Here is a 26,493-nt window from a genome sequence, read left to right as displayed (position 1 = left end):
TGGTGTCATGGTCTTTCCCTCTCTGCAGTTCCATCGAGAGAAAGCTGGCCTTTCCTGACTGGTGGTTGCACCAGGGTCGCCAGGCCCTCCCTTCACCTGCCCACGGGCAACATCATCGTGAGCTTGGCCTGCAGGGATCCTGCCTGAGAAGGGGGTGCCGTGGGAGCCCCTCAGGACTCAGTGGGCTGCCAGGATGCAGGAAGAGGTGGACCAGCCAGCAGGAGACAACGAGGCTGACCCCAAAGAAACAGTGACCCCGCCATTCCTGGCCCGACCCCCGGGCAACTGCCCTGCTTGGAACGGAGTCTGTCTTCTGCTCGGCCCAGCCCCGTGTCCAGCTCTCCGCTGATTCCTGGCTGGTCTGTGAGCGGCTGTGGAGGCTGCAGCCACTCTGCCCTGGCCTGTTTCTCAGAATCCACATTCTCAGAGATGGAGCAGGCTCTTCCAGCCTCTCCCTTACTGAAATAGCTGTTCCAGACCTTTCACCCTCGGAAACTCAGAATGTCATCCATCCCCACCCCCTGGTATCCACAGGGCTGTTCTGCCCCAGCTTCGGGTCCTCTCGGCCACCTTTTCTCTAAGTCTTTAAGAACTGCTCCCCAACCTCCCGGCCTCACTTCCTCCTGCACTGCCAGCCCTCACCTGCCCCTGGCCCTGCCAGCAGGATCATCCTCCTGGCCTGGCTCCAGGGCCTCCTGCTCAGCCACAGAGCAGACGCCAAGACACCGCCTCCCCTGACATCAGCGATTATGCCGAGGGCCATTAGGCTCTCAGCACGGCTATTTTTAGAGACCCCGTGTCTATCACGGAGACACTTTCCCGTGTGGAAACAGCCCTCCCTCCCTGCACCCCCCCAACCTAAGCCCCAGCTCCAAGGGCCGTCTGCACAGCCAGGGTTCCTTAATTAAAAGCGCACTGTTGGTTTAGGCTCGCATCTGGCATCACTTCTTTATTGATTCATGTACTGTTTTACTGCAGTCTAAGGAAGAGACGCACACGCTGGTAAAGGCGGGTGGAGCACAGGCAGAGGGCACCCTCACCACCACACCTCCCCCGCCCCCCTGCAATTTGGCCTCCGAAAGCAGCCTCCTTGCTCCTTGAAGATCCTGGCAAGAGAGCTGGAGAGTCCTCCATGACCCTGTCCCCCCAAGGAGCCTGTCTGGCTGTTCTGCATGGGGGCGTGGTGCTTGGGGGAGGATGAGCTGAGCTCTAGGACTCCCAGTCATCCTCGTCCTCTTCGCCCGGGGGCTGTTGTGGGGGAGGCAGGGGCGGGATGGAGTCTGACATCCGGGCGAAGGCTCCCCCTGGCCCCTCACTGGCCCCGGACCCAGGTCCTTTCCCGGAGATACCTGGGAGAGCAGATGCCGGAGTGAGGAGCTGGTCTGGCCAGCCAGGCCCTACAGACCTGAAAACCGCGAGGAAGGAGGCGGCACCAGGGTCCTGCTTCCTACCTTTGCGCCTCATGGCCAGCTTGTTGAAAAGGTCTGACATCAGGTCCCCGCCCTGGCTGGTGGCTCTCACTGCAGTGGGAAAGCATGGGGACAAGGTGAAGGGACCCGGGGTGGGCTCAGTCCAGCCCATGTGACGCCCCAGGGCTCAAGCATGGGGTCCTCTGCACTGTCAACACTCCGGCCCCTCCACAGCCACCAGGCCAGCACAGCCCCTGGAGCACTGGTCAGTGTTACTGGGAAAGCAGGTGACCTCTGAGTAACCGAGTCACTGACATCCTGAGACAGGCACGGAGGAGCGGAGTCGCCTCCGTCCTGAGCCGGGCACAGGGAGCAGGACTGGGCAGAGAAGGAGCCTGCCCAGGGTCCCCGTGCGCTGCTCAGAAGCACAGCTGGGATGACTCAGGGCTGGGATCCCAGGGAGCACGGCTGCTTTGGGCCCAGACGTGGCATCTGTCAGCACTGGATGCACTACTGACGTAGCCCGGAGCTTCAAGGGGCCTCGAGAAGTGGGACGCAGCCAGGTCCCCGTCTCTAAAAATATCCCTAGCCCCCGACTGTTTCCTTGGACCATTGGCCGAGGCTAAGCAGGCTCCAGCTCCGGGCAGGAGGGCCTGCACAGCCCCTGGAGATGCGGGCAGAGCGCCCTCCCGCAGCGGGTCCGGCCTCACCTTGCTCCTGCTCTTTCTGCTTCTTTTTCTCCAGCTTGCGCTCCTTGACACTGCGGAGCTTGGCCTTGCCGATGCCCCCAGCCTGGCGGATGGACTCCAGCAGGGTGGCCCGGCCACTGGAGGGGTCAACCACTTCCTTGGGTGCTCCTTGGACTGGGGCTGGAGGGTGGAAGGTGCAAGGAAGAAAGGCTGCGGGGGCAGAGCTGGGCTGTGGGCCAGCACCGCCCAGGGTGGGTACCGAGGTAGCCTGGGAAACACATCACTGAAGGGCCACGCGGGGGCTCTGGCTATATTTTCCATGGTTACTAGTAGCCCCCTCTGTCACTGGTTCAAGGGGAATGGGGGATCCAGGCTCCCTCTACCCTGAAGGTTAGAATTTCAGGGCCCCAAAGATATGGTTTGAAACCACTACTTTATGAACTCGGGAGAATGTAATTTTGAAATCAGAACTATTCTGAAAATCTAGAATTGATGACCACTTAACTAAGCTACAGAAAACCCTTCAGGGATCCAGAAGTTGGAGGCACCCCTCCCCCGCCCACATGCCCTGGGACTGCCCCTACCTGAAGGGGACGTGCCCCCACTGTCGTCCCTGCTGGCGGGCTGTCCTGATGGGGCCATGGGTGGGGGCGGAGGTGGGGGGGCGCTGACCAGCACGGCCGGAGCTGGGGGAGGTGGCGGGGGTGGTGGGGGCGGTGGGCGTGCCGTCAGCACCCCATCCTCGAGGTCTGGGACAAAAGGCGAGGTGTCAGGTGCCTTAGGAGGCGAGAGGCCGAGCAGGGGAGCGCCCACCCCAGTCTGCCCCCAGCTCTCGGCCCACCTGGCTTGAAAGGCTGGGCCACCTCCGTGTGGAAGGCGGGCAGCTCGGGAATGGCGCCGGGCGCAGAGGGGGCGATGCCTGGGCCCAGGTCCGCGCTGTACATGAGGTCGTCGGCCACGCCGGGCAGGTCAGGCAGGTAGGACGGCACATCGATGTCTGGCACCTGGCCCAGGTCAGGCACGTAGAAGTAGTTCTCCGGGACCTGTGGGTCGGGAGGGTGAGGGGGGCCAGGGAACAGGCCTTGGAGTTTCCCAGGCCCCCAAGCACAGCTGGGCATGTAGGGGGCTCATCAGACCCCTGGTCCAGACAACACTGGGGGGGCCACGCCCCCCGCCCCCAGGCACCGTCTCCATCCACCTGTTGCTCCAGCTGCTCCCTCCTGCTGATGGACAAAGGGGCATCGAACAGCTTCTCCTCTGTCTCGGCCCCCAGCATCATGTGGGTCTTTGTGACGGCACCAGCCAGGGGGTCCAGGAAGACATACTTCTTGTACCTGGAGAAGGTGGAGGTCAGGGCATGCAGCACCTGTGCTCGGCCCTCAGGCTGGACCACCCTTCCCACATCATTAGGGCCACGGCTCAAGTTAGGATTACAGCCTCCCAGGCCTTGCGAGGCAAAACCAACTGATCAGGAGCCTCCTGGCTCCCAGGCCATAGACTTCTGCTGCACCCAAGCCGGGAGCCCCCTGGCCCCCCACCCCTTCCACTCACAGGTTCTCAGTGGTGTTGAAGAGCAGCAGGGAGCTAACGGAACTGATGTTGCTGGGGAGCCCGCCCAGCCCCTCCTCAGCCTCGTCCTCAGGCTCCGGCTTGGTGTTCACACACACGGGGAAGAATTTCAGCTTCTCCTGGGGGTGTGGGGAGATGGGAATTGACTGAGGGAGGCGGGTTTTGGCTCCAGGCCAAAGCGATCCCCCGACTCCTCCAGCAGTCAGAATCCTCTGGGGCCTCGGTTCCTCCAGGGTGCAGGGCACTCCCGCAGACCTGCAGGGCCCGCTCATCCAGGGGGCGGTGCTTGCTCTGGATCCTGTGGCGGGGGCGCCTCTGCAGGCCGGGGTCCTGGGCCCCCGTGAAGATGGAGCCGTACTCCCGCAGACGCTCGGGGGCAGGGTACTTGGCGCTGGAGAACACCTGTGGACACACGGCGTCTGGTCACTCCTGCTGGGCCTGAGACGCTCCAGAGCCTGGGGCTGGGGTGGGGGGACTGTGGGCAGGGAGAAACCTGACGGGTAGCTGGAGCAGGCACCCGGCAGCTTCGGAGGCATGGGGAGAGGAGAAAGAAGAGGACTTTTGGGACCACTGACCAGCCAGAGGACAGGGCCACACGCTTGCTACCTTGATGGCTTTCTTGCTGCCCTTGATCTTCTCGATCTTGGCCTGGGCCAAGGATACCCTCTCCCCGATGGCCTGCAGCTGACTCCGGCTGAGCTCTACTCGCTGGGAGATCCTGCCACCAAAAAAAAACAAAACAGAAACTAATCACCAGGGCTGGAGGCTCCTCCCCAGGCCCCTGCAGCCTCTGGTCCCGCTTGTTTCTAACGGCAAACAGGCGAACGGGGACTCGGCTAAGGGCTTGTGCCTGAATTTTTTGTTTTGGCCACACCCTACAACATGCGGGATCTTAGCCCCCGACCAGGGATTGAACCCGTGCCCCTGCAGTGCAAACACAGAGTCTTAACCCCTGGACGGCCAGGGAAGCCCTCGGGTAAGGGCTCTTAAAACCTGCTTGTCAGGGCTGATCCTGGAACTGCCCAGGTGACCTCGGTCAGGACCACCCAACCTGAAGGGTCTGGGAATGGACTGTGTTCCTTCCTTGGAGCTCTGGGCAGGGACGGGCAGTCACCCTGGCACCCAGCTGGCACCCGTACGTGCCACCTGAAAGGATGCAGGGCCCACCCACCAGGGCTTTCCTTCTCAGGCCCAGGTGAGCGGAGACAGAGTGTTCATGACTTACATGGAGGAAACCAGAGCTTAGAGAGGCTAAGCAACAGGCCAGACTGGTCCTGATTCCAGTCCCAGAGCTGACCACAAGGAACCGCCCGACTCAGGGCAGGCGGCTCTGGGTAAACCCTAGTCCCCGCTGAGGTTCTCACAGTTGTGGGTGGTCTGCCAAGGGGCTGCCCCACCCCTTCCCAGGATTAGCGGGCTCCAGCAACAGGGTACCCTGTTAGTTCCTGAATATGCCCACTGCTGCCTTGTCATATGGCCCAGCCGTCTCCCCACACGGCTGGTCCTTCATCTCACTGAGTCCCACGCCAAGGCCTGCCTGAGACGGAGTTTAAAACTCACGGTCACTTTCCAACCCCCAGCCGGCTCTATTGTTACACACTGCCACCTGTCACCATTACAGAGAAGTCATGTGGTCGACAAAGGTCTACAGAATCAAAGCTATGGTTTTCCCAGGAGTCATGCAGGGATGTGAGAGCTGGACCATAAAGGCTGAGCGCTGAAGAAATAATGCTTTCGAACTGTGGTGCTGGAGAAGACCTCTGAGAGTCCCTTGGACTAAGGAGATGAAACTAGTCAATCCTAAAAGAAGTCAACACTGAACTGACATGAAGAGCCAACACATTGGCAAAGACCCTGTTGCTGGGAAAGACAGAGGGCAAGAGAAGGGGGTGACAGAGGATGAGATGGTTGGATGGCATCAGTGACTCCATGGACGTGAATTTGCGTGAACTCAGGGAGATCGTGAAGGACAGGGAAGCCTGGCATACTGCAGTTCATGAGGGTGCAAAGAGTTGGACATGACTTAGCAACTGAACAAGAACCACCTGTCACCACGTGTCTCCTGCCTGTGGGCTCCTGGGCTTGGGGCTCTTCTTTGCTGTGTTCCCAGCACCTGGCACTGTGCCGGGCGCCTGAAGGGCTCCTCTGTGGTCACTGAATGGCATCACCTCGCGCCCCAAGGTAAATGCACACGCGCCTCACTCTCACTATTCAGCAGCACAGGGTTCTTCTCACTTCCCAGGAGCCCCAGCCCACCCCACCAGGGTGTCCTCTGTCCAAGAGCCCCCCTACCTCCAGGAACGCCAGCCCCGACCATGGCCACAGCTGGTGGATGGCAGAAGGGCCTGCGGTCCCTGGTCAGAGACCACACAGTGAGGGACCTCAAGGATCTTTTTTACCAGCCATGATCAGCCAGTTTCACAAGCCCAGGGTCTCCACCCCTGATGAAGTTTCCTTGATTACTCCTGTGGCTGCTCGTGTGTGGGGGCTTAGGGATGCAGGGGCTGGGCTCCAAGCAGGTACCCAAACCAGCTTAGTTTTCCTCGACAGGCTAGTCTGAGTGGGGTGGCAACGCAGGCCAGAACAAGAGGCCCAGCTTCCTTCTAGGAGATGTGGAACCAGCGACCTGTCTGGGCCCACTTTCTGGCAGGGAGAACGGGTTCCCTACTTGCACACAGGCCACTTCCTCTCATTCCCAGCTCAGCCCCATGCTGCCGGGAGATGAAGCAACCTCACAGTTAACATAACGGCAGCGTGGAGGGTTGTGTGGGTGGATGTCGGAACTGGACACAGACAGAGCCTGCTCTCTGATTTCTCAAAGTTGCAGACATCAAGCTTAATAGTGAACCCTGGCAAATTTCCAGGATGGATTATTAATACAGGGTCCTAAGCAATCTGAAATGGAAGAGGTGGATCCCCGGGGCCAGCACTGTTCTAAATTCACAGCGTCTTCTTTTGTGACAGGGTTATTAGCCTGGCGTATGGAGGGGAAAACCTTACACGCGGTGCAGCCTGAGTCAGCTGCTGATGGCTTCTTGCAAAGTCCTCTGGACGAGACGGAGCTGGGGGCTGGAGGAGAGCACACTTAGGAAGTATCAGAGCGAGCCAGAGAACAGCAGCACCCGGACAGCACCGTGGGCTGATTTCAGTCGTGCACAAAGGTCTCCGGCAGGGCCCCGCACAGCTCACCCAATGCTTGATTAGGAAGCTGGGCTATCCAATGGGAAGGCCCCCAAATGGTCTGCATGGCGGAATCAAGACCCACGTGAGCTGAGAGTCCAGGAAAGGTGAAACTGATAAAGAGTGACTGTGAAGCTCAGCACTCAGGTTTAAAAAGCCAAGTGCACAAACACGGGGGACAGAGGTTGAGCAGGAGTTCAGGTGAAGGAGGACGTGACGGCTTTGGTCACCTAGGTGCTAATGGCAGCCTGGACGAAGGAAGTGAGTCCGTGGAGCACACAGCACCATGTTCCTCTCCCACCTTCTTTCAACAAATGGGACGTCCACTCTCTTGGAGGCATGGCAGAGGAAGCAGAGCCCTGGATTCATGAGCTCATCTCCTGGACACCCCACTCACCCACAGCCGTATCCCCTTCAAACCAGGTCCACACGTTAAGAGGACCCTGAATACCCTTCCGGGCTACAGGCTCTGCCTGAGTCACGGTTGCATCGCTAGCACCTGGGACAGCGCCTGACACATAACACAACACAGTGGCTGGGTAAGTGAGGAGGTAACGAACGTCCAGAGGAGGGTGAGGAGCAAGGTGAGGAGTGAGAAGCTCACGTCATACAAGGTAAGTGAAGGACATTCGGTCTAAAGATGAGAGGACTTGGAGAATGTAACTCCCTTCCATTACCAGAAGACCTCAAGTGCTGTCAGGTGGGAAAGCAATCGTCACTGCAGAAGAGTGGGTTGCATCAGAGTCCGTGGGGGGGTGGGCAGTGTGTGTGACATGGATGCCGACCTCAGTGCTGCAGAGGAGAACGTCCTTGTAAACCACTGACTGGCCGGGGAAGCCATCAGACTCCAGCCGGATGCCCGCTGTCAGGGTGCTCCGGGGTGGATTCCTGTGAGGGACAGGACGGAAGACGAAATTCCCAGGGTTCTATTCTTATCTAAGTAATGTCCTGCTTGTTGACAAAGGCCCTAGGCAGCCCGATCTCAGACCAAGGGTGAGAGAAGAGGTTTCAGCTGGCGGGTCACCTCTCCTGACTGGCAGGGACAGGCTGGAAGGCAGTGTTGTGAAGGCCTGCGGGGCCATGTGGGGCGGGGACCAAGAGCCAGGACTGATCAGCAACATCCACTGTGAACAGGACAGTGCCAAGAGGGCGGCTTGTTTGTTCTGCATCTAGACCCCATGGCTCAGCTTCCAGGCTCATCCCTGCAGCTGCGTCCCCACAGTGTCACCAGGACCCCAGCAGGGAGGGGCAGGCTCAGCGGGTCTGCTCAGAGCCTGGGGCAGAGAGGAATCAGCAACACACTCCTACTCCCAAGGACGCAGACAACTGCCATGTCCCCAAGCCCGGGGGACAGCAGCAGTGTGGCCGTGGGCAGGTCACTTAACCTGGTCCATGTCCCACCTTCTTCAGCTGAGAAGCAAGGCTGGTAACTTTCACATCGCAGAACTCCAGTAAAGATCAAAGTCTGTGATGTGTGTCTCATGACCCAGAGAAGCCGACAAGTCCCCAGAACACGGTCAACACCTGCCTGGACCACCCACAGACTGGGTGGGGTGACGGGCCCCAGGCAGTGCTGAGTAGACCTGAGAAGAACATTCCAGACTCCAGACAAGGACACAAGACGCACTGCAAGGAAGCGCTGTGGAGGGCAGAGGGCTCCCCTGCTGGGGCCTGGGGCCTGAGGCGGTCAAGGTCAACGAGGCCCCCAGGGGGCCAGGACAGCACCTGGGTTGCTCCTCCTCCTCCGAAGCTGAAGCTGATCCCCACGACCCTCTGTGGAGATCACCTATGAAGCCAGGCAGGCCCAGGGCCCCCTTGGGTCTGCTGCTGCTCCCAGCCTCACACCAGTCAGCTGCCGGTGGGGGGCAGGGGAAGACCCCCAGCCCTAACTGCTGCTCCCCTCCCCTCCCCGGTGCCCCCCCACCCCCATCAGCCCTCTGAGCAGCTCTTGCTTTCCCCTGAATCTTCTCCACTCGCTGGGGTAATTAAGAACGATCTGCTAATTATGCAGGCGGCTGATTGAGGCCTCCTAACCCTGGGAGGCACCAGGTGCCAATCAGCAGGGAGGAGGGGAGCAAGGAGGATGGGGAGAGGAAGGAGGAAGTGAGGAGGAAGAGAGGGGAGGGGAGCTGGAGGGGGGAGGAAGAAAAGACAAGGGAAAGCTCTGCAGAGGGCAAGTGGTCAGGCTGGGGCCGCTGGGAAGGGCCGTCTCTAAACCCACCGTTCACGCAGTCCACTCCACTCCTCCTGCAGCCCCTCTGCACGTCATCTAAGTCATGTGGAGCAGGTGACGTCTCTGGGTAGCTATTTTGGGCCTGGCATCTCCCAGGTGACGAGGGGCAGGTGAGGGCGGGAGGTCTGCTAGGCAGGAGGACAGGCCAGGGAGGGGCTGTGAGGAGCAGTCCAGGCGCCAGCGAGGTCCTTGTCATTCTCTCTAGCTCTGCAGACTCGGCTGCGGCAGAGTGGGAGAAGGACCCGGCTCAGAATGCTAATATCCCATGAGTTCACCTGCCTGCAGAGCTGGGCACAGGCTCTGGGCCTGAGGGGAGGAGAGGGGGAGGGGAGGAGAGGGGGAGGGGAGGAGAGGGGGGAGGGGAGGAGAGGGGAGGAGAGGGGGGAGGGGAGTGGGGAGGGGAGGAGAGGGGACGAGAGGGGGGGAGGGGAGGGGAGGGGGCTCTTCTCTGCAAGAGGAGTACATTCAAGGGGAGCGATTCCAAGCTGGGGTCACATCCCTACTGCAAAAGCCCATAAGGACAGAAGAGCTTCAGGCCCGTAAGCGGCTGGGGGATAGGGGGGAGGGCTCAGCACCCCCACTCCCTGTCATCCCTGACCCCTCCCTCCCCTCTGACCTTGTTCCCAATCTGTCACCATGTCCTGTCACCGTTCCCTTTGAAGCGTCTCTTATCCGCCCGCCCTGCACCGCAGCCCCCCTCCTTGGCCCCTGTGCAGCTGCCTGATGACCCCTCCCCAGCTCTCTGTCCCATCACTTCCTGCTCAGAAGGCATCAAGGCTCCCAAAACCCTGGGCTCAAGCTCAAGGCCCCGTCCAGCTGGGAGAAGCCCTCACGGCCCTGACATGGCCCTGCTCTCCCCTCACCCACTCCTCCCACCGGGGACTGTCCTAGCGCTGTGGGGACAGTGGCCTCTGGGGTGGGGTGCTCAGGCCCCTGCACCCTCCAGTCAGGCCTCAAGCCCCTGGTGCCCCTTTCCAGGTGCCAGCAGAGGGCCTCGGGCCGCAGTCCCCACCCTTCAGCAGAACCTGCCCCGTGTGGCCCCCCTTCAGGGGGCCTTCCCTGACCCGGGAGCAGGCAGTCGTGTTCCTCTCACCATCTGCTCCCTCATTTCATCACAGCCAGTCTCCACTGGGGATGCTGCTTCCACAGGCCTGGTCCCCACATTTCGGGTTAAACCCTAGGGCTGGGGGTTAGGCATGTGACTGCCGTGTCATCCCCACCCTGCCCCAGCCTTGGCTCTGGGACCGCCACGAGGCTGGGGCTTCTGGGGAGGCGCCCTTTCCTGCTGGACCTGAGCTGTAGGCTCACTGGTCACCTTGCCAGAGTAAGGCCTGTCTGGGAGTGGGGCCAACCCAGAGGCAGCAAGCAGGGACGGATGAAAGCAAACCAGTTCCTCACATCACCCTGCCGCTCCACAGCCTGCTCTGCCGACTGGTTACTTTTGCTTCAGTTGGTTTGGGGAATCTAACTGATAAATGTGCTGCCAAGTCTTGCTTCTCTCTCCTCTGGATCCCCAGGCGCCCACACAGTGCACGCTATGTGGCTCTGACTCAGCTCAGACGGCGGCTCTCCCCTCCGAGACGATGCCGCCCCTGAGCACAGGGACCATGTGGCTGAGCATCATCGGCATCCCTCGGTCCCGAATGCTGGGTGTCTGCTGGAGAGGGGCAGGGGCACCCGGAAGCTGGCTGTTTAAGGGAGCATCCTGCCAGCCCTGGGCCTCAACGAGCCCACCACCCCTCCCTGTGAGATGGCCTTCCTGCCCTCTGCTCCCATCCAGGAGCAGAGGAACCTGGAAGTGTCTACAGGAAGGAAAAGGAAAGCATGCTCAGAATCCAATGTTCCCCTTACAGACAGGCAGGCCTGTGGTCATGGTCCTGGTGAGGAAACACAAATATCTGACGGACTGTTTCATCACGAGGCGTGGGGTGACCGGAATCTGGCACTAGTGGCTTTTAAAGGTCTGTGTCCTCTTGCTTAGGTGACCCCTGGATATATTTAGCACCTAACACTTTCTATAACTAGGGACAGCAGGTAATGGAGGGCTAGCATAGGTGGCAAATGAGCAGAGATGACATCCCTAGATAACAAGAGGGAACATTTACTGGATGCTTACTATACACCAGGCACTTCGGTTCCATTCTAAGTTTCAATTCATTTCATCTTAACAACGATCCTCTGAGGAAGGCACCATTATCACTGCCATTTTATGGATGGGAACACCGAGGCTTTATAGGGAGGTTAAGAGCAAGTAAATGGGGAAGCCAGATTGGAGCCGGAAGTCCGCTCCAGAGTCAACCCCCTTAACTACGTCACGGCCCCACCCTCGGTTACATTCACATCCTAGAGAGGCCTGGGGCAGCCAGGTGCATTAGAGGGCAGCTCAGAGGCAGAAGAGTCAAGTGGATCTAACGTTGGGACTGTCCATCTGGAGACAATGGCCCCATTTTCTGCCCCCACTGGGGAAGGCTTCTGGGAAGAGGTGGGGTTCCAACTGGTGGAGGAAGAGACTGCACGTTGCAGCAGTGGGGGTTCCTGGTCTGGGATATGAGCAGGGGACAGTGGGGGAGACTTGGCCAGGAGAGGGACCTGAGTCAGGCAGTCAAATACTCCAGCCGGGGACGCATGGTGGGGGCATCCAAGGAGGAGAAGCGCCAGCCCATCTTAGCTTGCTCATGGCCAGAGAAATAGGACCTTACACAGGACAAAACTAGGGAACCTTTGCAGAAAACAGCAACCACCACTCACACACGTTCAATCAACATTGAATGAAAAATCATAAGAGCCTGAGAGCTGAGCTGGATCAGCGCTGGGGTACAAACAGCCACTACTCCCCACCCGGAATCGCTGAGGATCCAAGGCCACCCTGCCAGCCCCTTGCTCCAACCACAATGGCTTCCACTCAGGCCCCTCTCCACTTTAGCTCATGCCCTTCCTCCTTTCTTGAAGGTTTCTCTCCCAACCTACCCACTCACAATACCTCCCCTTCCACCAGTCCGGCTTTTCCTCACATATGTCTTCCCTGACCCTGCAGACCAAGTCAGGCCTCTTATCACAGAGACAGGGTAATTCCAGAGCCTGGAGCCCATACACCTGGGTGTGACGCCTAGCTCCACTGCTCAGGCAAGTCTCCTGACCCTTCTGCCAGAGTTTCCTCATTGACAAAGTGGAAATAACAGAACCTCAAACAAAAAGTTGTTGAGGGACTTCTCTGGTGGTCCAGGGGCTAAGACTTTGCGCTCCCAGTGCAGAGGGCCTGAGTTCGATCCCTGGTCAGAGAACTAGATCCCACATGCTGCAACTAAGACACAGCGCAGCCAAATAAATAAATACATATTAAAAAAAAACCCAAAAACTGTTGAGAGTATTGAATGAGTGAACACACTCAGGTCAAGGGTGGCACACAGTTAATGTGATACAAATATTAGGTGTTACAAAATAGTAGAGATTGGTTTTCTCACAACACAACTGATCACTTAGAGTCTGTCTCTGCTGCTGGATTGGACCCTCCAGCTGGGCAAGGATGCTGTCTTATTAAAGGGCCCAGAGCCTTGCACACAAGAAATGTTGGATAACCAACCACAGGCTGACTGGGGGAACAGGCGCAGGAGCAGGGCCCCCCAGCAAGGGAAGAGCAGTTGGGAGAGTCATACCACCGCCAGGGCCCGTGGATGCATGGGGAACCCCAGGGCTAAGCAAGACGGTTAAGAGTGAGCACTTACATGAAAAAGTTCTAAGCGGGGCACCCAGCTTGGCCCCCTGGGCACAGGGAAGCCAGCTGGGTCCCCCTCAGGACCGACAGTCACCACAGAGGTGCTCCGAGAGGGTGCCTTTGGGACTGGAGAGACGACTGCCTGGGCCAGGGAGCAGCACCCACCTGCTGAAGATGTCTCCGGAGACCTTCTGTAGGTACTGCAGGGCATCCGCCACCTGCTGGATGGCCTCCTCTCGCCGCAGGTCTGGCTGAATGAGGGGCACTGCGTAGGTCTGACCGGCCAACGAATGCTGGGTCCCCGTGGGGGTCATGGTGCCTAGAGGAGGGAAGGGAGCATCAGGATCCCCCCATACTTGCCCACACCCTCCCGGCACAGGGCCAGGTGCTGGGAAAAGAGCATGCACGCAGCCCCCCATCCCAATGGTCTGCACGGCTTCAGTCTGGGTGGCAGTCGGGGGCTCCCAGGAGCTGCTCTTCTGGCAGTGCTGGTTGAGGGAACAAGGGAGACTGTAAGGACCAGAGACTGACACAAAGCCTTCAGAGGGCAATGACTGGCTGCCACAAGGTGGGTGCGTGGTACCCGGCTAGGTGCCCCTGCCCTACCTCATCTCACCTCAACCTCCCAAGCCTGGATGAACAACAAAGAAACTGTGGCTGGGGAGTGAAAAAGAGGATGGGTTGTGGGGGAGTGGGGAATTGCCTGTGTCTACTGCTGGGTAGTACAAATGGTACCAGTTCTGCAAAAGCACAGAAAATATGAACTCTGGGTTCTTCCCCTTCTGGTCCCTGGGACCTGCTCCCAGGAAAGGACAGGCAATGGCGGGAGGCAGGGATGTCCGGGCTCTGCTCTCCCAGACTTGAGCTGGGCGTGGGGTGGCGGTAGGCAGGAGGAAGGAGGGACACATGGGCGGTGGACAGGAAGGAAAAACCCTCCTTCGAACTGCAAGAGGAGGGCAGAGTCAGTCCATTTATACTGGCTTTAATTAACTCCGCTCCCTGGTGCCACCAAAGCAGCAATCACACTGCAGACGGCACTGATGTGATTGGCAAGAGAGGCATGGGGCAGAATATTAAGGCACCAAGCCCCTATAAATAGGCCTAATCATGGCCCCTCAGTAGAAGACCGTGAAGAAGACATTAATCAGGCCTGGCACTGTGCCCCAGACCTGCTCTCCTAGGTGGCAACAGAAGTGTGGGTGGGGCTGGGTAAGTAAGGCCAGGGTAGGTTTAGGAGGCTTTGTTTGAGCTTCAAGTGCTATGTGACCTGGGGTAAGTTACTTGCCTTCTCTGAATCTGATTCTTTCCACTTCTCATCCTACAGACTGAGAATGGCATTGCCCTCTGGGAAGTGGTTATCCTCAGTGCTTCACACCAATATCCTCACCACGCTGGAGCTTACTCCTCGCCCTCTGCTGGCTTCCCCCACTCTTCCTTCCACCCAGCTTGCTCTCTCCTATCCTTCCCAGGCCAGCACTCTTCCTGGTCTGAGATGACCAGGCTGCTCTCCAAGCTTTTCTCCAGCATGAACATCTCAGCTTCCTACACCTGAGCCTGCCTAGCACCCTCATCAGGATTAACTCATTCCCAGGATTAACTTACACCCTCATCGGAGTAACTCCTCACCTCCCCACCTCTCCTCCCACCATCAAGTGACCAAAGTGGAGCCAACTGATCCCAAACCATCCCCAGCCCTGCTCCTCTTTGCATTTACACTGACGCGGCTCTGCTGGGCATCCTAGCTTAGTTCAGTACCTCAGTTTTCCCACCTGTAAAACAGAGAGGGAGGAAAAGGCAGAAAGAAGTTACTTTCTGTGCTCATCTTGAGATGCACTGCTCATGGTCAGTCACCCACCCAACGTGTGTCTGTCCACGCACCAGGGGGGTGGAACAGGCACAAAGCCCCCAGGCAAGGAAACAGCAGGTCTGTCCAAGAACTGAGAGCCTGATTACAGGTGTCCAGAGCTTTTACTCATTCTGTCTGCTAACAAGGGCTGATCAACTACCAGGTACCAGCCATGACCACAACGAAGAGGAATAAGACGCTATGCAAGCTGTGAAGACAGCCTGGAAAACAATTAAACAGCAGGTGTTAATGCTCAAATCAAGCTGTGAACCCAGTGCTAGGGGACACTGAGGAAGGAGCAAGTGACAAACCCCTGCTGGGGTCAGGGAGTCTGGAAAAGCTCTTGGCAGAAGCTGTGCCTCCCTACCAGGCCTGGGAGAGAGGGCAGGGAGAGCACCGCAGAGAGAAGGGACAGCTGAAGAAAGGTGTGCAGGGAAGGGCAAGTGGTTTGGGCAGTGAAGATAAAACCATCCTTGGAGGAGGAGCAGAAAAAGATAGTGGCCAGACTGTGAAAAACACCGATGGCAAGGAGTACGACTTGAGCCTGAAGGCCAGGAATGAGATCCTCAGACCTGCCATCTGGTATAGGGGCCACACCTGAGCACCTGAAATAAACGGAGCTCCTCTGAATGCAGATAGAGTCTAAGTGTAAAATAAACACGGAATTTCACACTTCCTACCGAAACGAAGAAAATCTCATTAAAAATTTAAATACTGATGACATCGTTGAAAAGACCATACTTTAGATACAGTGGGCTAAGTAAAGTGTATTACTAAGTTAATTTCGCTCTTCCCTTTTAAAGTCACACATGTAACTGGTAGCTAGCACAGTAATTTTTTTCCTGGACGGCGGGGCGCTACCTCAGACTCTACGGCCTAAGAGAATCCTGGTAAACACTGTGGATTCTCATAAGGGAGTGAACATACAGCAAACCGACTCTCACAAGTTCTGCTTATACAATAAATTTGCAAGTGTCGGGATACCGACACCCACACCAGGGGCGGGCAGGAACCCAGGCAGGGTTATAGTGGTGTGGGGTCAACCAGGGGCCGGGAGGAATGGCCACAAAGGGAGGGTTCCGAGAGCCGGGCCGGTGCTGGGCAGGCCCGCGGGGCGGGAGCCGGCCAGGGTTCCCCGGGGCCCCGGGTCGGGGATGGGGTGGCGGGCGAGGACGCCTACAGAGGCCCAGTCCGGATCCACGGGCCAGTCGGCGTCAGAGGCGGAAGTCACCCGGCCCGGGCCTCCCGGCCGGCGTCCCCCGAAGCCGCTCCCACCTTCACCCGTCCCCTCGGAGACCCGCCCCTACCTCCCGCTCTCCAGTCCCGTCTTCCCAGCCAGGCCCTCGCCCTCACCTGCGTTACGCCCGCCGCTTCCGCGACGCGCCGGGGCCCGTCGCAGCCGGCTCCGCCTCCCTGGTGATTCCGGCCCGGAGCTCCGGCCCCGCCTCCAGCCGTCAGTTCCGCCGGCTCCGCGCTGCGGCTCTGGGCCACCTGCAGCCGCCCGTCCCCTCAGCACCGCCTTGCCCCGCGGCCAGAAGCGACCCACACGCAGCCCCACCCCCGTGCCCTCTGCCCCCTCTCCCGGCGCAGCCGCTCCCGCGCGGCCCCGCCCTCCGCGCCCGCTCCACCCACTTCTCCTTTGTGGTGCACTTATTTGTGCCCCTCGCTGCCCGGGTTTTCTGGGCTTGGCCTCTGCGGGCCGAGCTCCCCAGAGTCCGCCCAGTGCCCGCCCTCCCTTAGATAGTAAATGCCAGACACAGAAGGACAAACGCGCTGTGCGAGGTGCCCCGTAGCCGCCAGATCCAAACAGAACCAGAGCGGTGGTTGCGGTGGAAGCGTTATGGTTTAATGGGTTCAGAGCTCCTGACAACCTCTCCTGGACCACACTTTAGTCAGGCTCCTCTGAATCCTCTTCCCAACTAGGCCTCCACTTGCGTAGCCCAGTTTTAGCAAGAATCCTGTCACTCGATTTAGCCGGAAACCTCCGCCCTCTTATCTGGCCAAATTCCTTCCTCCCTTACCTGCCACCTGCCCCACATCCCTGTCCCCAAGTGATGTTCCATTCCTCACCTGCCCGCCTGCGGCAAGAATCCTAGCCTAGAATTACTGGTAACTCTTAAGTAATTTTCTATCCATCCCATCCCCTACCCTACTGTTTGTCCAGAAGTCCCCACTTGTCTGCTGTATTTGGAATTGACCCCGGGTCTCTAATGACCTCTCTTTTCCCCTGTTGCCAAGTCCCGAATAAAATCTGCTTTTACCACTTTAATGACCGTGTGGCTCTGGTTTCCTTTCACATGTCGGTTTGGGACGATGACAGAGTTCTGGATATTTCTGATGGTTGCACGACGAGGTGAATGTATGTAATGCCACTGCACTGTACATCGAGAAATGGTTAAAATGGTAGATTTTATGATATGTCTTTGTTTCGACAAGAAAAAAGGCCTTTTTAAAGACTTAAAAAGTTAAATACATAAAAGCAGCATCAGTGCAAAGATCCTGTAATAGTCTCTCCTGGGGTGCATTGACTTGCCTCAGAATTCTCCTCCCCTCTCTTTTAGGGTTGCCAGATGAAAACAGAAGATGCCAAGGTCATTTGAATTTTAGACGAAAAAAAAAGTTTTTTATTTTTATTTTTAGTACAAGTATGTCCCAAACTAAGCATGGGGCATGCTTACATTAAAAAAAAATCATTTTTGTTTATTTGAAATTCAGGATTAAGTGTTTTATATATATATTTTTGCTGAATCTGGCACAATTTTCTCTCTACTCTCTTCCAGTTATTTTCAGAATTTTGTCCTCCTTCCCTACCCATCTCTGCATCCTTCCCTGGGAGAAAGTTAGGATGAAATGTCTTTTTTGCTGCTGCTGCTGCTAAGTCACTTCAGTCGTGTCCGGCTCTGTGCGACCCCATAGATGGCAGCCCACCAGGCTCCGCCATCCCTGGGATTCTCCAGGCAAGAACACTGGAGTGGGTTGCCATTTTCTTCTCCAATGCATGAAAGTGAAAAGTGAAAGTGAAGTCACTCAGTCGTGTCCGACCCCAATGATTTGCAGCCTGCAGCATATTGTTCCCACCAATGATGGGAAAGAGATGGGTTTGCACCTGTATTATAGACCAAATGTGCAGCCCCTCCAATACATTAACACCCTAACCCCCAAGGTGACAGCATTTGGGCCGGGCCTTTGGGAGGTAATTTGGGGCAGATGAGGTCATGAAAGTGGGGCTCTCATGAGGGGAGACAGCCCTGATGAGAAGAGATACTCTGTCTCTCTGCAACACTAAGGACACAGACAAAAGGGAAAAGGGCTCTCTCCAGGAACCAAACTGGCCGGTACCTTGATCTTGGTCTTCGGAACCTCCAGAACTGTGAAAAATAAATTTAAGCTGTTTAAGCCACTCTATGGTATCTTGTTTTTGATTAAACAATCTGCAAGCTCATTTCCCCCTCACTCCACCTGAGCAATGACTGATCGGGTTAAGGTATCCATCAAAGAGGGACCCATGGGGCCTCGGCTGCCACATTTATAAACTGGGGTTAAGGGTTGAGCACAGGAGAGAAAGGATGTCTAAGCGCTCTGTGATCTGTGAAAGGTGTTCAGACACGAACGGCTCGGGACGTCTGTCTGTACATAGACATGTGCCCACGTACTTCATACATCAAACCCGGCTATCTTCTCACAAAAGTGCTGCAAGACAGCATACCCAGCCCCGAGCAGCCAGTTCACCCTCCAGACCGCTTACCCTCACTTCGTCCAAGTTCTCTACCTCATCTACCGCCGACTGGCTACCCCATACTTCATTTCAAAATTTTCCCAGGACCTGGATTGCAAAGACATTTAACCTCAGCCACTTGAGCTGTAATGATAATGCTGAGGATAAAGAAAATCTGAGTGTCGTCTTAATACCTGCCGCTGGTGACCCCATCATGTAATTATATTCACACAAAATATCCAAAAAAGTCGATGCAGGTTGGTTGTTTCCAAGAATGAGGGGGAGGGGTAATGTGAAACGGCTGCTATAGGGTACGAGTGTGCTCAGCCGTGTCTGACTCTCTGCGACCCCATGTACTATAACCCGCCAGGCTCCTCTGTCCGTGGGATTCTCCAGGCAAGAATACTGGAGTGGGTTGCCATGCCCTCCCCCAAGTGAGCTTCCCCACCCAGGGATCGAACCTGAGTCTCAGTTCTTACCACTGAGCCACCTGGGATAACCTGCCTAAAGGGTGATTTTTTGATTGGGGGTGATGAAAGGTTACAGGGCTACACAGAATGAGGGGTTTCACAGCATTGTGTGTGCACTAAATGCCACTGAACTGTTCACTTTATTTTAATTTGTTTTACATTTATTGAATCTTTATTACAAGCACATCTACAAGGCATTTTGTTCGATGGTTTGGGGAATGAAAAGGAATTTAATGGCCTGACTGGGAAATGAGAGACACAGATGAAAAACAACACAAGGCCATATTTTACAAATTTAGGTGATAAAGAGTAAAGCAAGGCTGTATCATTGACTGCATGATGGTTAAATTTTTTTTTGCTTTCTTTTTTAATATAATTTTTATTGGGATGTAGTTGATTTACAGTGCTGTGTTAGGAGCTGTTCACTTTAAAATGGTCAGTTTGTATGGCTATCACCTCACTCTAAAAAACGAAACTGACAGACAAGGCTGGGGCATGAGAAATGCTGTCCAAGCACTAGGGGAAGAAAGGAAGCAAAAAGGTAAAATACAGACATGAGCCCAATCTACTTCTTTTTAACAAAAATTCCCTAGGAATCTCCAACAAGCAACTTTCTCTTACATCTTATTGACCAGGTCTAGACCACATGACCTTGGCCAGCTGCAGAGGAGACTTGGGATATGAGTCTTTGTAACTGGGGATATTACTTACCTGAACAAAATAGGATTCTATCCCTGGTGGCTCAGTGACACAGAACTTGCCTGCCAATGCAGGGCACGTGGGTTCAATCCCTGAGTTGGGAAGATCTCCTGGAGAAAGAAATGGCTATCCACTCCAGTATTCTTGCTTGGGAAATCCCATGGACAGAGGAGCCTGGCAGGCTAGCATCCATGGGGTTGCAAAGAGTCAGACACAACTTATCGACTAGACAACAGTTAGGAAGGAGTCGATAGAAAGAGGGTATTCAACTGTGCAGTGTCTGCTAGAGACACCTAACCTTTGCTCATGTTTGCTCAGAGAGGGGTTTCTGAAGGATGTGATGCCAGACTTAAAGGATGAGCAGGAGTGACCCCAGGGAAGGAGGGTGGGGTTATAGGCATTCCAGGACCAGGAGACAGCAGGAGTCTATTCATCAAGGCGAGGCTGGCTGCTGCAGCAACTGGAAACAATCCCATCACTTCTCACCGACGGGACATCCAAATCCATGGAGGGCTTTCCTTCAGGCTTTAATTCAGGTGCCTGAGTTCTTTCCATCTATGGGTCTGCCACCCTCAACAAGGGGCTTCTGGGGTTGGGAAGGGAAAGAACATGAACAGCACATGCAGGGTTTGATGGACCAGGTCTGGCAGCAGCACAGATCACTCCTGTTTATCTTCCACTGGCAGGACTCTGCTCAAGTGGCCACATCTAAGTGCAAGGGAGGCTGGCAAACAGAGTCTATCTATAGATGAGCCAGTTTCTGCTACAGTGATCAGGAGGTGAGAAAGTGCGCAGAGGGGGATGTGACACTAGGCTGTGAGCAGTTTGGTGTTGGTGAAGTTCAAGGTGAAGTGGCTGGAGATAAGATTAGAAAAGAAATAGGAACCAGACCACAGTACTGGGTACATTTTCTGAGCTCCTGTTCTGTACTGGGCAATGCACTTGGTACTTTACATCTATAACCTCAGTTATGATAAGGGGCCTGACCTGAGGAGAAGAGGTGGGTGATCTTCTGTGTTTATTTGTTTTGTATGACAGTTCTGTTGCTGTTCAGTTGCTCAGTCGTGTCAGACTCTGCGACCCCATGGACTGCAGCACGCCAGGCTTCCTTCACCATCTCCCTTTCTCAAACTCATGTCCATTGAGTCAGTGATGCCATACAACCATCTCATCCTCTGTCATCCCCTACTCCTCCTGCCTTCAATCTTTCCCAGCATCAGGGTCTTTTCCAATGAGTCAGTTCTTCGCTTCAGGCGCCCAAAGGATTGGAACTTCAGCTTTGGCATCAGTCTTTCCAATAAATATTCAGAGTTGATTTCCTTTAGGATTGACTGGTCTGATCTCCTTGCTGTCCAAGGGACTCTCAAGAGTCTTCACCAGCACCACAGTTCAATGGCATCAGTTCTTCAGTGCTCAACCTTTTTTGTTGTTCTGCTCTCACATCCAAGCATGGCTACTGGAAAAACCATAGCTTTGACTAGACAGACCTTTGTAGGCAAAGTAATGTCTCTGTTTTTTAATATGCTGTCTAGGTTTGTCATAGCTTTTCTTTCAAGGAGCAAAGTCTTCTAATTTCATGGCTGCAGTCACCATCCACAGTGATTTTGGAGCCCAAGAAACTAGTCTGTCTCTGTTTCCATTGTTTCTCCATCTATCTGGCATGAAGTTATGGGACCGTATGACAGTCCTACTTCCTAAAAAGTGTGTAGTGTTTCCCTGGGTGCAAAGCACATGTTGGTACACAATAGTTAATACTTATAAAAATTTGGTAAGGAAAATATTCCCATCATTCCTATGTACATTTGGAGGAAAATGGGGCTTTGAGAAACTTAAGAACTTGTCCAAGTTCAGCCAGGGCCACCTGTTAGTAGACACTCTCACCCACTCCATTGTATCAACTCCTGAAGAGGGCTGCATATGCCACAGTGGGCAGTCAGGACTTCAGCCAGAAGTCCAGTGGCTGGTGGGTTCAGAAGAAGCCATCTCTTTCTGATGCCAAAATTGGGCTCCCTCAGATTTGCTCAGACTTGTCTGTCATCAGTGGCATCTGGGGGGTGGGACAGACTCCATGAAACCATGAACTCATTCTTTTTGGGTGGCACCAGGTTCTCCCAGCTAAGGAAACTCTCCTTTTTCAGAGGGAGCAAACAGGGGGCTTTCAGGCCTCCCTCTGACCCCCAAATGACCCACTTTGGGACCTCATAGCTCTCCTGACACCCCCAATCCCAGCCTCCTCTGCAGCTTTGGAGGACCAGAGCTGGGAACACAGTGGGGCAGGCACCAGCCAGCCACAGGTGGCGCCAACTTCCCCCATCACGCACAGTAAGACAGCACTTTCAGAAGACCACAAATGTATTTTCATTAAGAATCAGAGGAAAAAATGAACTTAAGATTGAAGAAGATATTTGAGTATTAACATTTTCATCTGTGTACCAACTTAGTCAGAAAATATGATATTTTTTTATGGAGTAAGATTCCCACAAATGTAAAAGAACCCACCCAGTCTGTGAGAGTTGTGATGAGGCTGGTGTGTGAAAGTGAGGAGGAGGAGAGGATGTGGATGTGTGTGTGTAGAGAGGGGTGTGAGTGTGAGTGTGGAGAGGGGTGTGTGTGTGTGTGTGTGTGTGTGTCTGTTTCAGAGCAGAGACTGAGGACCGAAGGCCTCAGGCTCTGACTCTCCAGCCTGTAGCCCGGCAAGCTGCCTACATCCTTCTGCTCAACTCCACACTCCAGGATGTGCTTTTAGCCCAGAGCCCAGAGCCTGGTGCCCAGCGCCCCGAGTGTATCTGCATGTCAGGAGCTGCACCCCCGTTCCTGGCCCAGCGTCCACAGTTCTGAAATCCCACCCTGTGGTAGCTGGGCACTGGGCAGCAGACTAATCCTCGAAATAGCTCAGGGCGGATTATCCCAGCTTCTCGCCCGGCTCGGCCCCAGGGAAGGGGAGGCTGGAGCAGGGTGACTGCCCAGAGTGGGAAGACCCAGGAAGGCGAATGAATGCCCAGGAGAGAGCCTTCCCTGCTGGACCAGCAAAAAAGGGACTCCTAAGGGGTGGGGCTAAATATCAGAGGTGGGATTATGCAAATCAGGCCAATTCCAGCCAGAGATCTGAAGCTTGGAAAAACCTAGCCTAGGGGAAAGAATTTAATTTATAAAAATTTAAAAGTATGAAATGTCAAATAATCCCTTAAGGTGCTTATTTAACAACCAAATCATTCTGACACAATGAATCAAATGTAAAATGCTCCTCCCCCCAAGCTCCCCCCACCCCACCCCCTAAGTGGTTTCTCTCCCCAGTGGTCTCCCACCCATGCTGTTCACGCTCCTTCCCATCTCACTAACCCAGAAAATTCTGAAATCCCACCGCCGGGGGTGACTGGAGGACAAGACCCGGTTTCCTGGGGCCCAAGTCAGTGGGGGTAACTGGAGAGAGCCCAGACACCAGAGGCTTACTCCTTGGTGGTCATTGGTCACAAGTGGGTGTGGAGCATTAGAAATGCGGCCTGTGTGTGCAGCTGAGGAACTGACTGAACTCTTAATGTGCTTAATTTTCAGTAAAAATCAATTTAAGAGTCGGTTGCAGATGAACCAGACTGTCACACAGAGTGAACTAACTCAGAAAGAGAAAAACACATATCGTATATTAACGCATATATGTGGAATCTAAAAAAACTGGTATAGATGATCTCATTTGCAAAGCAGAAATAGAGACAGACATAGAAAACAAATGTATGGAATGTATGGGTGCCAAGTGGGAACGGGTGGGGTGTGTGTGTGAGGGATGAACTGGGAGGTTGGGATTGATACATACACACTGTTGGTATATTATGTATAAAACAGGTAACTAATAAGAGCCTACTGTATAACTCGGCGCTCTATGTGACCAAGGTGGGAAGGAAATACAAAAAAGAGGGGATGTATGTATGTGCGTGGCTGATTCACTTTGCTATACAGCAGAAACTGACATAGCAGTGTAGAGCAACTGGATTCCAGTTAAAAAAAAAGAGAAAAAGTTGATACTCCCTCCTTTCAGTTATCAGAAAAAAACATGGGTGAGACAACTTGAATTTTTGATATGTGGTGAAACTAAATACAGGCCATGTATTTCCAATAAGAATTTAGCATCCACACTGAAATGTGCTGTAAGTGTAAAATGCACACAAAACCTCTAGGACTTAGTATGAAAAAAATAATTTTTTCAAGGACCTCATTAATCATTTTGTACTTGATTACAAGTTGAAATGATAATACTTTGTATACACTGAGTTAAATAAATATATTATTGAAATTAATTTCAGTTTTAGTTTACTTAAGCATTTTTTAAAAATATTTTTTGTTGTTGGAGTATAGAACCCAGTCCTGGCCAGCACCCTTTTGTTTTTAATTGAGCTATAATCTACATACCATAAAGATTTTTAGTATAGTCATAAAGTCGGCAACCATCCTCAACAGTCTCAGAATATTTTCATCACACCAAAAAGAAATCCCTTACCCATCAGGAGTCCTCCTCATCCTTCCCTCATGGAAACCCCCTGGAAACCATGAACATGCTTTCTTTCTGTCTCAGGACATCTCACTGCAGTTCCTTCCTGCCGGCATATCTGCCCTTCACCAGCTGCAAGATAATAAACATGGGGACTTCCCTGGTGGTCTGGGGGCTAAGACTCAGAGCTCCCAATGCAGGAGGCCCCAGGTTCGATCCCTGGTCAGGGAACTAGATCCTGCATGCTGCAGCTAAGACCCAGCACAGCTAAATAAATAAATAAGATTTTTTAAAAAGATAATGTGTGTGCTGTTTTAAGCTTTTTAGTTTGTGGTTAAATTATTACACAGTGATAACTAATACAGATTTCAGTAACGGAAATGGGGCTGTGCTCTAACAAATCCATAAAAATGTGGGGTGCAGAGGGCAGAGGCTGGAAGAGTCCTGAGGAGCCTGACAGATAGCGCCTTGGATCCTCAAAGAGCCTGTTGGAACTACAGGCTTCCAGCACTTGCCAGACAGGCCTCAACAGAAGTGAAGGGTTTACTATGAGAGCTGGAAGAAGGAGACCCTTGCTGAACAGGGGCAAAGAGCTTAGAAAAACTGTCTCCTAGCAGGTACATGGAAAACAGAAAGGGTAAGTGATACACTGGTTAACAGAGTGGAGGGGAACGAGGGCTGCAGGTTGCTTCCTGTTTTTTCCTACTAAAATGTGAGACGAGAGATTAATGGAAGAGAAGCTGTTTGGTTTTTTAAAAAAATTTATGTATATTTTTTGGCCGTGCCACACGGCTTATGGGATCTTAGTTCCCCAACTGGGAATTGAACCCAAGCCCTCAGCAGTAAGAGCGTGAAGCCTTAATCACTGGACCACCAGGGGATTCCCAAGCAGAAGCTGGTTTAAAAAGCCATGGAAAGAGAAGGAGCACTTGAGGATTCTGAGAATTTTCAGCCTCCCCACATGGCACAAGATGCGAACGTTAGGAAACGACCTCCAGGTGGTGACTGAGTGGAGCCCAGTGACAGGATGGCTGGGCACAGCTTGGTGTTGGTATTAGGAGTCCGGGACATCCCACATCGGTGCAACAGTTTGCCAGCTAAGTTCAAAAAACTGCTGGTGCCAGGGAAGATTCAGCACATTCTCTGCACTGGAAACCTTTGCACCAAAGAGAGTTACGACTATCTCAAGACTCTGGCTGGTGATGTCCATATTGTGAGAGGAGACTTCGATGAGAATCTGAATTATCCAGAGCAGAAAGTTGTGACTGTTGGGCAGTTCAAAATTGGTTTGATCCATGGACATCGAGTTATTTCATGGGGAGATGTGGCCAGCCTAGCCCTATTGCAGAGGCAGTTTGATGTGGACATTCTTATTTCAGGACATACACATAAATTTGAAGCATTTGAGCATGAAAATAAATTCTACATTAATCCAGGTTCTGCCACTGGAACATATAATGCCTTGGAAACAAACCTTATTCCTTCATTTGTGTTGATGGATATCCAGGCTTCTACAGTTGTCACTTATGTGTATCAGCTAATTGGAGATGATGTGAAAGTAGAATGAATCGAATACAAAAAATCTTAAAGCCAGGACTGTCCTGTTGATTTTTCTGCTGGGCTTTTTTGTTGTTGTTGTTCCCCTGTTCAACTCAAGTAATTAAACATTTAAGAGCCACAAAATTGTATCACTTTTATAATATTTTGCAGTAAAATATATTGTCTTCTGTTAATACAATGTTGGAGCTTCTTGTAAACTATAAGATTATATTTAGTTTAAGTATATGATTTCTATGAAAAAATGTTCACCACACAGTAAATGGTCACACGTTAAGAAAAATTTATCCTTGTAAATATCTTCATAGTTGATATTTGGAACTTTATTACCAGTAGTGCATGAAGAGGAAGAATCTAGACTTTCTTGTATACATTTTTCTCTTCTCCAGTAATAAACAGCTACCTTTCATTTATTAAAAAAAAAAAAAAAAGAAAGAAAGAAATGACCTCCAGGAAGATGGAATAGAGAGGAGCTGTCTAGAGGAAAAGCAGAAAGTGTACAATTTTCCCTTAAAGCCTCACGAAGGACTTCCTTGGTGGCGTAGTGGATAAGAATCCACCTGCCAATATGGGGACACCAGCTCGATCCCTGGTCTAGGAAGATCCCACAGGCTGAAGAGCAACTAAGCCCATGCGCCCCAACTACTGAGCCAGCGTGCTCAACTACTGAGTCAGCACTCTAGGGGCCATGCACCCCAACTACTGAGCCAGCACTCTAGGGGCCATGTGCCCCAACTACTGAAGCCAGCGTGCCCCAGAGCAGGTGTTCCACAACCAGAGAAGCCACCGCAATGAGAAGCCCACGCACTGCAAGGAAGAGTAAGTAGCTCCTGCCTCATTGCAACTAGAGAAAGCCAGCGCAGCAACAAGGACCCAGCACAGTAAAAAAGAAATACATAGAATAATTAAGGGAAAAAAAAACCTCATGGAGCTC

At 53.7% G+C, this 26,493-nt stretch overlaps 3 protein-coding genes across 4 annotated transcripts in view; 2 read left to right on the top strand and 1 right to left on the bottom strand.

Moving 5' to 3' along the window:
• Positions 1-934, top strand: part of DDX11 (DEAD/H-box helicase 11) — a 30,704-nt gene extending 29,770 nt beyond the window's left edge. For both annotated transcript variants that reach the window (XM_043440738.1, XM_043440739.1), the window contains exon 27: positions 29-934. In XM_043440738.1, the coding sequence (XP_043296673.1) occupies positions 29-58 (30 nt within the window). In that variant the 3' untranslated portion in view covers positions 59-934. The remainder of the gene's footprint in view (positions 1-28) is intronic.
• On the bottom strand, positions 923-16,231 carry WASHC1 (WASH complex subunit 1). The gene is made up of 11 exons (XM_043440741.1): positions 15,992-16,231; positions 12,958-13,111; positions 4,274-4,385; positions 3,923-4,069; positions 3,650-3,786; positions 3,297-3,432; positions 2,940-3,141; positions 2,683-2,847; positions 2,120-2,278; positions 1,452-1,520; positions 923-1,349 (listed from the first exon to the last, which is right to left on the bottom strand). Exons 2-11 carry the CDS (start codon positions 13,104-13,106, stop codon positions 1,210-1,212), a joined length of 1,416 nt encoding a protein of 471 aa, XP_043296676.1. The 5' UTR covers positions 13,107-13,111; positions 15,992-16,231; the 3' UTR covers positions 923-1,209.
• An 8,784-nt stretch (positions 16,232-25,015) lies between these two features.
• Positions 25,016-25,998, top strand: LOC122423571 (vacuolar protein sorting-associated protein 29-like). The gene has a single exon (XM_043440748.1). It carries the CDS (start codon positions 25,030-25,032, stop codon positions 25,567-25,569), a length of 540 nt encoding a protein of 179 aa, XP_043296683.1. The 5' UTR covers positions 25,016-25,029; the 3' UTR covers positions 25,570-25,998.
• Positions 25,999-26,493: the final 495 nt, after the last annotated feature.

Source organism: Cervus canadensis, chromosome 21 (assembly GCF_019320065.1).
Source record: "Cervus canadensis isolate Bull #8, Minnesota chromosome 21, ASM1932006v1, whole genome shotgun sequence".
Classification (NCBI taxonomy): domain Eukaryota; kingdom Metazoa; phylum Chordata; class Mammalia; order Artiodactyla; family Cervidae; genus Cervus; species Cervus canadensis.
Note: the sequence above shows the minus strand (reverse complement) of the source record. Positions and strands in the feature narration are given on the sequence as shown.